General features: G+C 51.1%; 3 protein-coding genes across 3 annotated transcripts; 1 reads left to right on the top strand and 2 right to left on the bottom strand.

Annotated features, from left to right (window-relative positions):
* Nucleotides 1–758: 758 nt before the first annotated feature.
* On the bottom strand, nucleotides 759–3,145 carry MAA_03578 (protein phosphatase; the record flags this gene model as incomplete). Its single annotated transcript, XM_007821576.1, has 2 exons — nucleotides 759–3,053; nucleotides 3,131–3,145. 2 exons carry the CDS (start codon nucleotides 3,143–3,145, stop codon nucleotides 759–761), a joined length of 2,310 nt encoding a protein of 769 aa, XP_007819767.1.
* An 888-nt stretch (nucleotides 3,146–4,033) lies between these two features.
* On the top strand, nucleotides 4,034–5,141 carry MAA_03577 (hnRNP K like protein; the record flags this gene model as incomplete). Its single annotated transcript, XM_007821575.1, has 2 exons — nucleotides 4,034–4,056; nucleotides 4,391–5,141. The coding sequence occupies 2 exons, from the start codon at nucleotides 4,034–4,036 to the stop codon at nucleotides 5,139–5,141; spliced, it is 774 nt and encodes a 257-aa protein (XP_007819766.1).
* A 1,252-nt stretch (nucleotides 5,142–6,393) lies between these two features.
* MAA_03576 (DUF803 domain membrane protein) lies at nucleotides 6,394–8,052 on the bottom strand (the record flags this gene model as incomplete). The annotated part of the gene is made up of 7 exons (XM_007821574.2): nucleotides 6,394–6,901; nucleotides 6,956–7,247; nucleotides 7,324–7,575; nucleotides 7,638–7,728; nucleotides 7,803–7,828; nucleotides 7,889–7,932; nucleotides 8,039–8,052. 7 exons carry the CDS (start codon nucleotides 8,050–8,052, stop codon nucleotides 6,394–6,396), a joined length of 1,227 nt encoding a protein of 408 aa, XP_007819765.2.
* Between the last annotated feature and the right edge of the window lie 3,009 nt (nucleotides 8,053–11,061).

Below are 11,061 nucleotides of genomic sequence, written 5' to 3' on the forward strand. Positions count from 1 at the left end.
ACAGTAGAATACTAGAATTTGCCGGCGCAAAATGGTAGAATAGACCTCAGATGTGGAAGAGAGAAACCGCATTTGAAATGATACGGCCTAGATGATTGACGTGTTAGCATCGAGAGACGAGATTCACGAGATGAGACAGTTAAAAAAGAAAAAAAAAAAGAGCCACCAAACGTATCAACACTTCCTGTGAAATGTCAATTTCTCAAAAAGTTGAAATGGCTTGAATAATCGGTCATTATCAACGCTACGCTATAGTTTCCGCCATCTATGGAACACTGGTAATGTATACATGTATATTCGCTGCGCCTCTAGAATACGCCCGGTTTATCTGCCATGCCATTGCCCAAATTAGCCTTCGATATGCATGTTCGAGATTCAACCACGATTGTATCAGCTGATCGCCTTTCCCCAGAGGAGAAGCTCGTGCCCGGCCGCTCTTCTGCTCTGAATAATGATTTTGCCATTTCCATTGTAGTGTGACTAATATAGCCGGAGGGTCCAGAATTTGGGAGGCAGTCCAGGCAATACGACGGGCTTTCTGCATCGTCTACCTCTGTCTCTTCTAAAGGTTCGACGATTGCCCACCCACAACTGATGCCATCTGTCGGGGTGGAACATCTAGGGAACTTATCACTCTTAATTGTTATCATATGGCGGAATGGGCGAGGTCGTGGGCATTTACGAATAATCGTATTCGACGTTTCAATGACTTGGCAAGGCTTCTGCCAGCCCTTGTCCTCGTCAGGAAACATGACTCTCTATGTCATCTCGCGCATCTCTTGCTCCGCATGCGGAGCTGTGGCTGGTCCGGAAGCCTCTGCACGACCGAGGTTGCTTAGTATGCTTTTGCCAATGTTCAACCCTGACAGACCATCCCGAATGGCTGCAAAGGCGTTTGGACCTTCCGCAGATGCGCTACGGCGCAATGCAGAATGCTTGTCATCAGATGTGATTGTCTCGTGCCCAGTTTCCACTGCTGTCAATACGGAGTGAGTGTTGCCCAAGCCTGGAGGTTTTGGTGTTCCTGAAGCTGATCGCGAGATTTGATCTAGCCGGGGGGAACCGTGTAAACTTGACACTGCTGCAAGGCGGCCATTCTCGGCAGCGGCAGCAGCATTCAAAGAGCCATTCATTTCATCATCAGTGCGACCAAACACTTGATACCACCATCTTATTTCTTTGAGATTGGGCAGAATAATTCTCTCCTTACCTCTGATGCGATCATCGACAATGGGATCGTAGTCGGGGTTTGTAAATTCTTGCTTTCGACATAGGAAGTAGTCCCAGACCGAGGACGTCCTCTCACCAACCCTAGCATCTTTCCTTTGTTTCTCAGAGTTGTACAAGAATGTTCCATATTGACAGGAGTAGAGGTGATAAAGAAGACGGCGGAGGAAGCGCTCATTGTATTCAAAACGGGTAGGGTTCTGCTTGATCAACTGATAGGCACAGTCGAGGAACTGGTGGAACACAGGGCTCACCATCTTTGGCGTGGTGGCCTCCTCGTCGACTACTTTTCCAGAAGTGACCTCGCTGGCCGTGTCCAACTCAGACTCATCCTTGGTCGGGTTGAAGAAGCGTCTAGCGCCAGTGAGAACGTTCTGAAGCGCATCGTTTCGACCGTCATTTTCCCCAGGTTGAACCTTGGACCCAGCCAAGGCGTCCCTCTGGACTGCGAACCAGTCCTCGTGGTTCAAATGTCCAGACCGGAGCCTGAACATGTGGCCAAATGATAGCCAATCCTTCTCCACTAGAACAATGAAGCCTTCTATTGTCCTGAAGTAAGGATCCAACATTATTTGTGCTAAAGAGCTCAATTGACTAGTGCGATCCCATCCGTCGGAGCAATGGATTAGCACGTGTGAGTGGTTGATGCCAATTCTACGGGTAATGATGGCCGAACCGTCGAGAATTTCATGAATGTGTCGCAACCAGTTGCTTTGATGCAAGAGGTCTCGATTTGGGGGAAGGGGAGATATGTCAGCGTCCTTGAGGGCCTCCACCACTCTGTTCAGCGAGTTGCGCATGACGTGGATATTCCCAATACTGAGAAAGGTCTTCGTGGCAAACTTGTACTTGTCCATGTTCTCGGATCCCATGCCCTGGACTTGATTGACCATGGCGTTGATCGAGGGGCGAGCGTCGACAATCATATTGGCCTGCTGTCGCCCATATATCCTCGTTTCGCCCGTCTTTTCATCGTAGATGGCGGCTGACCGCGAGATTAATTCATCTTCGTAGCGCTCCATATCTGACAACGATGCTTCCAACATGTTACTGTCCGCTGGTTCCTGTTGGCTCGCAGGTGGTGTAGATTCCTCCGATCCACCGGGCATCCAGGCGGAGAAAGATGCCGCCACAAGTCTCTCATCTTGCACATTTGTCCTTCTTGTAATGCCCGCTAGTGGTTGGGAGCTTCTCGTAATTGTGCAGTTGTTGATGGGATGAATATAGGTTAAGACCGGAATACGATTCCGGGAGCGAAAGTCTCTGGCGTATTTGAGGACATTATCCGAGATTTTTGAAGGTACGACGAGAAAGGCCGGGTAAGTATCGCAAAATGTATAATCCTTATTGATTGTAGTAACTCTCCAGCCCTTATCAGGCAACTTTTCGCTGATACCCTGCCTCCGGAACTCAGCCTTGGGGTCGTAGAACTCCCACCCATTCATTTCCTTTTCATTCTTAAGAGGTCTGTGGCTGAACGCATAAAGTTTTTCCACCGTCCCAAGTTTGCAGGTTCTCGACTTGATAAAGTCAAAGGCTTCACGGGCGACATCATTGTCGACAAAGTTGAAGGTGACAAAGGTGAAATCGCGACATCGAATACGTATAGACGGGGACTGCCTAGATGTAGGAGGCGTTGGACGAAGGGAGCAGTACGAGAGGATTGGATATGTCAGCCACCGCTCTCTCATCTTGGGTGGTGTTGCAGGGTCGGCCGGCCCTGCATGTTGGTCTATAGGAGCGCAAAACACCATGTGATAGTCCGTGAGTCGCAGGATGCCAGTGGTGGTTTGGCCACCGTAGATGCCCTTGACATTGTGGACAACCTAGAACAAGCGAGCCATGTTAGACCTCATTGGTGGTGAAGGCTGCGCAGAGCGGTATGCCTGTCTAGTCCTCATACCTTCTTGGCTTCCATCTTTCTGCCTGGCACCTGTTGTACTTGGATGGTTCTCAAGGTAATGCGACGGTGTTATACTCCGAATTAGGAGAAGGACGAAGCATAAGAGCTTGATGTCATTAACTGTTGCTGCTTTCCCGCCGCTGTATCCGCGATTCGCCGGTTGGAGCAGTCGTCAGCGCAAATCGATGGCAGAAGCTCGGAAGATCGCTTTAACTCGGAGAGAGTGGTTGACCGACAAGTAGCTTTATAACATGATACGAGGCAGCGGGAAAAGAGAAATGTTCTACTTGCAGAAAATCTGTTGGGAAGCTGAGACTGGAATGACAAGGCGGAATGCTGCATTGGGGACCAGTTTACAAGCCAAGCTCCGAAGTAACTGGTCTCACGAGCACATTCACCACCTGTTGAAGGTGGGGTGCTCACATCCTCGAGTGGTCAGTGAGCAGCAACGACGTCAGGCGCAGTCCGTCTCAGTAGTGCTCTTGCCCACTGAATGACCTACTGGCAAGCTCACCTGCCAGGCTGGCGACAAGTGCAGCTCAATGCAGCCTAGCGTCAGAGTACTGTCCGACCTCGGCTGGGCGGCGGTCGGTAAAGCAGAATTTCCGGGCATGCCAGGAACCAGGTTGGCAAGTTGGATGCTCCGTGCGAGGGCATGTCCAGCAATAGCCCCACATCCCACCGCCCACTTTCCCAGTGCGTAGACGAAAAAAAAAAAGCGCGTGCAGGTTTAGGGCTCAACCCACAGCCGAAAATTGAGGGACGATACTTCTGAGGCAGTTAGTCCATCGCGAAACCTTTCGACCTCAGCCCGCCGAATACCCTCCATTCCGCCCGTTTCGTCGACCGCCGTCTCTTTTCGTCCCTACGAATCGACACCCTTACTAAATCACCCTTAACAAGATGGCTCACCCCGGTGCTCAGATGTGAGTTCTTCCCCGTCCTCGCTCTGCTATTTGTTTTGTTCTCGGCCGGGTTGTGTGCATCGATGGAGACGGCATTGTTTCAGCAAGATGTTGCGGGTGTGGCTGGAATAAATTGAGATGCCGTCATATTGCGACAAATGGGGGACTGTCAAGTTGGACTATATCTGGAAATATTCAAATTGAGACCAACAAAGGAAGCTGCAACACCAATTCCAAGCACACCAACGGGGACGGACCGTTATGGATATCGATTTACACATTTCTCTTTTGGCAGACCAAATGGACCGCGACAGAAGCATGGGGGCGGCATTGCTAACATCTCATTCTCATCTAGCTCCAAGAGGAGAAAGTTCGTCGCTGACGGTGTTTTCTACGCCGAGCTGAACGAGTTCTTCCAGCGCGAACTCGCCGAGGAGGGTTACTCCGGCGTCGAAGTCCGCGTCACGCCCACCGTCACGGACATCATCATCCGCGCCACCCAGACCCAGGAGGTCCTCGGCGAGCAGGGCCGCCGCATCCGCGAGCTCACCTCCCTGATCCAGAAGCGATTCAAGTTCCCCGAGAACTCTGTCTCTCTGTACGCCGCCAAGGTCCAGAACCGTGGTCTCTCCGCCGTCGCCCAGTGCGAGTCCCTCCGCTACAAGCTGCTCAACGGCCTGGCCGTCCGCCGCGCCTGCTACGGTGTCCTCCGCTTCATCATGGAGTCGGGCGCCAAGGGCTGCGAGGTCGTCGTCTCCGGCAAGCTCCGCGCCGCCCGTGCCAAGTCCATGAAGTTCACCGACGGCTTCATGATCCACTCCGGCCAGCCCGCCAAGGAGTTCATCGACACTGCTACCCGCCACGTCCTGCTCCGCCAGGGTGTCCTGGGCATCAAGGTCAAGATCATGCGCGGCTCCGACCCCGACGGCAAGGCCGGTCCTTCCAAGTCCCTCCCCGACGCCGTCACCATCTTCGAGCCCAAGGAGGAGCAGGTCGTTCTCCAGCCCGTCAGCCAAGACTACGGTGCCAAGGCTGCCGCCGCCCAGGCCAGCCAAGATGCCCGCGTTGCCGAGCAGGAGGGCGAGGCCGAGCCTGCTCAGCAGTAAGCAGCAACCAAGGGGCCTATTGCGGTGAACAAGAACAACAAGGGGAGACCACGCGGCGGAGGGAGGAGGGTGACTGTGGAAAACAAAGTTGTCAACAGAGTACTATATTCCCCTTCACAAAATTGCTGATGATGATCCACGATACACAAATGGGACGTTGAGAAGACGACTGACAAGGCGAGAAAGGGGGGAGGAAAGCCAAAGGGATATGGCGGTCTACTCTAAGGCGTCAACTGATCTTATTTGCATCTGCTCAGGGCATTGGACGGTTTCATCTTGTTTTTTTGTAATGGTAGATCAAGCTACAAAAAAGAATTGAGACCCGAGAATCCGATGAATACATCTTGCAATGGAGCCATTTTGAAACTTCTGCTCTGTGTAACGCCACCTATGTATGATGGAGCTGGCTACAGGCCTGAGTATGCGTCCCAACGGCCGATTCCCTAACGCCGGTCAACACTAGCCGCAAGTCACCATCGTAGCAGGTCAAGATGCACATGGCAAAAGGCGGTTTGATATTTTTTTCTAAGTCTACAAACGGATCCCAGAGCTTAAAACGGCCTGGACGTAACTCGCCCATATTTGACTTCATCAGCGTTTCCAGACGTGCCCCTGGCTGCTCTGCTTATCAAAGCATTGCTGCCATCAAAACCAATCAACATCTCTTCCTTCATATAATGCATTCCGTGCTAGTCGTACAGGGAAGAAGAGGTGTTATATCCGTAACATTCGCAGCCACTTCTTCCCACTTTCAATAATCCCAAAAAAGCTCGCTGCCGCCGCCATTTCTCCCGTAGGAAAAGGAGCTTGAACAAGAGCAAGCCGTATGATGAGCAGTCGATAACAGAAAAATCAACCAGAAGCGACACATGAACGCCGGGGGTAAAGACGAAAAATAAAACAAAAAAATAAAACTCGTTAGTCCCTGCTTCTCCTTCAACTTTTTTAAAAAACCCAAAAAATTCATGTAGATTTGTTCACTGCCCCCCAGGCGAATTGCTGGCGTCACATGAAAAAGGCAAAACAAATGGCAGGAATCTGTATCGTGCATGCATGATGATGATGTCGACCGGCGAAAATCTTACTCCAAATGGTTCGAGAATGTACAACGGCGATGTGTGTCCAGGGATAACATGCTAAAGTAGCAAAAATGAAGGCCAGACAAATGCAAAAATCGCTTTTGCACCAATCTGTCCTGGTTTTTTTGGGTGGGAATGGAAATCATCAGCGGTATAATGTGTGTCCCTCATTCCTATCTTTCAGTGGATTTCTGGTTTTGTAGTTCAATGCCGTTCTCGTGCGGTTCCTTCTTGCCATTGGCTTTGCCATTGGAGCGGCTACCTTCGTCTTCACTCTCCTCTGCAAGATCAGTGAGTCCAAATCCTGCGGCTTCCTCTTCGTCGTAAGCCCGGATCAGGCCTTCCCTGTCGCTGTGAAGACTTCCTATGCTATGCCGTGATGGGTCTCCGCTTCGCCGGGCTTGCATGCTGCGACGTGTTTGGAATCCAGATACCATGTCAGTGGGTGTTGCATCATATCCACCTCGGCCGGCAATGAGTTTTTGACCGTTGGGGTCGCCACGAGAAAGGTTCAGCAGGTACACTCCAGTAAAGGTGACCAAGAAACCACAAAGCAGCGAGAGTGTGTTGACTGGATCGGTTGTGTTGAAGCCGCTAAATAAGATGAATGAGGCACAGAGAGTGGCTGTGGTAAATGTCACATAATAGAGAGGATTGACACTGTTGATTATCCCATCAGTTCTACTAACCAAACAAAAAAGCTTGTGCAATGGTTTGATTACTTGTCCAACTCACATATTAGTCGGGAACGAGGCCAAGGCCTTGTTGAAGTAGTTCATCTGCGTCAGGATACAGACGGCCGTCAAGATCAAGAAGACATAAGTTGACGGGTGGCTGAACTGATTATTGCCAGCAAAAGTAAGTTTGAGAGCGATGCCAAAAGCTTTGACGGACATGACGGAGATGGAGCCGACGGTTGAGCAGATGGACAGGTAGATGAGAGCGTTCTTCTTGCCGTATTGGGGTGCGATTCTGTAGATCATGAAGACTGCAAATGCGACAACGGTAATGGCATACAAGAGGAAGCCTGCAACGATGTGTTAACATTTAAATCAACATCGCGGACGATTGTTTTGGCATTGTAGACGTAAAAAAGCACCTACCAGGTCGAAGTGCATAGTCCAGAATCTGGTCAATGGTCTCGATTTCCTCGTCGGGAGGGGCGTGAAGGACAATGACTACAGCTCCAATGAGGCAGATGGCACTGCCCAGCTTGCCCAGGGTTCCAAGCTCCTCTTTCAAGAAATATGATCCCAAGACGGCGCCAATAAGGACACTGAGGGCGCCAAGAGGTGTAACGAGAATCGCGGGAGCAAAGGCATAAGCTGCAAAATTGCAAACTTCCCCGATACCAACTGCGCATGTCAAGATTAGCGGAAACGGAGAGAAGGGTTACAGAATGATAAGGGAGGCATACGAGTTGCAATACCAGCCCACCAGAGCGGACTTTTCAGGTAGACAAACCCGTCGCCTTCAAATCCATGTCTTTCTTCAGCATGAATCAAACCCTAGCGTGGTGCGTGTTAGATATGCAACGGACCATTATTGTCGTGAGGAGCCATCTGAAAGAAGCCAAACAAACCTTTTTTGTAATGACGAAACTTGTACCTGGGAATGGACAGTCAGCAAACGAGCCTGTGTGCGCCCGAGATGGTGTGTAGAACATACCAATAGCTAATGCTGATGACATGGCAAGCGCCAAGCCGATATATCTACATCATGTGGATTAGTGACGAGACGTCCATACAGGCAAGCTGAAGCAATTTCGTAGCTCGTGGCACGAGGGGGAGCTCAGGCTACGCAATCTCTAAGACGTACTTGTCTTCAAGCATAATGGTAGTGTCGCGCGCAAATGGCGTCTCGGGATCTAAAACGAATGCTCAAGGCGAGGGAGAAGGAAAGAATGACAGTTGTAACACTATGAAAGAAGGAAGAGGCGGAGGAGCGTCGCCAACAGCCTTCACGGGGCCAAATATATCGGCGTGGGCGGAAAAGTAGCAGCCAAGGGCAATGGACGGACAGAGTCGCAAATGGAAATCAGGCGCCGCCCATTAAGAAAGTAAGTTCGGCACGAAGTCGTAGTACAAGGCGGCGGCGCAAACCGATCCAGCGGACGAGAGAGATCGGGCGATGGACGGTGGCAGAATAGACGATGCGAAGGGCGCGTACGCAGCGGTGGCTGGCTGGCTGGCTGGCTGGCTGGATGGATGGATGGATGTCGTTCTCGCCGCTGTCGGTGGTCGGCTCCGTGCCAGACGTCGCAGAGTCCGCGTAGACGGAGAGCAAGAAGAGGTTTGCCGGGGACGTGTAGAAGCGCAATCAAAAAGGAATCGTCGGTAGGCGTAGGAGGAGAGGATGAGGGCGGTGGTGATGAGACGGAAGGTCGTCGTGGCCGCAAGAGATGGTGTGGAGGGTCGCAACTCGCATGCAGGATTCCAAGCAATGTGGACTGACGGAGTGACGGACTGACTTGCTTGAGCACTGGCGCGGTGGAGGGCTTTTTGGCGTGGCTTCAGGTGGGCGAGGTGGGCTCGTTGGCGAGGTCGGGGCACATGTGCACCGAACCAGCACGACTTGAGCGGAGCGCACACACACACGTGCTTGAGCGTGCAGGTGTGTGCAGATACATGGCTCAAGAGTATCCGGTGACCGTCTGGTGTTCAGTGTTCAACGTTGGTGCCTGGCCAAAGGGTCCCGCGCGCCAGCATGCCCTGGAGCAATGCTCAGGCACCGCGGGCGTTCCGGCTACTGTGGAGGGGCACCGGGCCGACAGCAGATTCCAGGCGTCCCAGGCCCAGAGTTAAGCCGACAAGGTATGCAGTACTTGCATTCCAAGTCGTCGCGTCCTTGCGTCGTCGCCTGCCCCCTCACTACTACCTAGGTACTTACTACCTGGTAGTTACTTAAATCTACTTTAAGTACTTAGAAGTACTTAACTCTAAGGTATTCCGGTGTCGTATCATTAAACTGTATTGAACAAAAACAGTGCCTACTGATCTTTGTAGACTCCAACAGCCGCGACACATCAACTTGGAAACTTTAAAAGACCTGTTCTGAGCATGCGATTCTTGCTGGACAATTTAGCGCCGCGGCTTCGGTCAATGAGAGAGTCCCCACGCCATTCCTCAGAGAACAAACACAACAAGTCTGTCGAGATGCGAGTGCCGAAATGGGCATCAACCTAACAACAAACAGTTCAAGGCGATTCTACCGCCAACTCAACCATCAACTCTCAAACGCGACTCCTGTCCGCAGCCTGCGTCCGGCGGCTGTACCATGTCCTGTTGTCGACGTGCTGCTCGCTTCCTCTCCGTCCCTCCCTTCCCTCGTATCTCACAGATGCAAGGGTCCACACCCTCAGAGTTTTGCTGGCCACAAATGACTGGCTCACATTTTTAGAGCCCACGGGTACCTGGACAGGGGCGGGGATCCCAAAGTCTGGAGGAGAACGCCAGACGGCCGCTGTAAATATTCATTGACACTATGAAAAAAAGTGTTTCATCCCTTTAATTAATTCAACCCTCGGGATTTCCATTTATTGCTTCCGAGATGTCGTCGTCCAGGGGGTATCCCATGTAAACCATTGTTGGTGATGGCTCCATCGTTCTCCTTGTGAGCATCTTGACGCTTTGCCCTCGCCTTGCAAGTCGTGTACTCCGTACTACTACTAGCTTTGACTCTATCTTGTCCCCATGTACATTTGTACACCCTTGACTTGTCTTGGCTCCGTATTTATCTTTGTCTTCGAAAAGCTGCTCAAACTAGCCTAGCGCCCACTACTTCGCCCTCCCCTTCCCCACCACGTTTCAAAGTTCAACTACAATGCAGACGGAAGTACTTATTAGCACTTATTTAGTGTTTGGTGTGCCCCTGCATCCTAGAAATCTTTGTCGATCGAGCAAAGCCTAGCCAGTTGCCAGCCAGCATCTGTCTGCCTTTCATCCGGTGTCGTGCTCCTGACGAGTCTTTTCTATCCTCCCCCTTTTTTAGCCACTAGTCGCTGCTCAATACATAAAGTACGTATCTCTTGACGCCGTCACGAGGCCGAGGCTTCCCTGGCTCCCTGGTGCACAAGCACAATTTTTGAACATGGCATTCCTACCGCAACCTTGCCATCTTTACTCCATATTAACCGTTAGATATTCCGTATTAATGAAAGCAATTCAAACATTTCTGACGTGCCTAATCTGGTCTAGTCCAATCCATCTCGCCAACTCGCTCAAAACACCTTCAGTTCTCTACTTGGTACATATTTCGATAAATGCCAAGCTTTCCATCGTTGACATGACATGGCAGGGATTCGGCTAGCAGCATCATGTACCCGTCAACGTGGAATTTACATTACAGTGTCTGTGGGGAACAGCCTCTCGAATAAAATTACCTGCCTCGCCTATCTAATCCGAAATAATCGGTATCCTACCAACGCCGAGCTAATGCATACTGCTGGGGATCGCCGTCCTGGCTGAAAGAACAAACCGCTGGTACGCACTTCTGGGGCGGCCAGCTAAGAATCGGTCCAGGAGCTCACCGGAGCAAGATTGATAGTATACTTCACCTCGTAGTTGATAATACAAATCGTCCGCCCGTCTTCGTTTCGCCTGTTCTTTCGTTTTCAACCTATGTTCAAGATGCAAATAAAAAGTGCCTCTCCCCCCTCCTCCTCGCCGCCTGTAATCTACTACCAAACCCGAGATCGTTTCATCTTCAAATGAAATAATGTCTCAAGTAATATGATAGTCAAATAGGCCGAGAACATACTCCTCCCTAGCAAAGACAAGATCCCCGTAAAGCCCATCGCACATCCACATACGATTGGGGGAAGCTGCTTTGAACTGTTAGTA

This window comes from Metarhizium robertsii (assembly GCF_000187425.2).
Source record: "Metarhizium robertsii ARSEF 23 chromosome Unknown MAA_Scf_3, whole genome shotgun sequence".
Taxonomy (NCBI): domain Eukaryota; kingdom Fungi; phylum Ascomycota; class Sordariomycetes; order Hypocreales; family Clavicipitaceae; genus Metarhizium; species Metarhizium robertsii.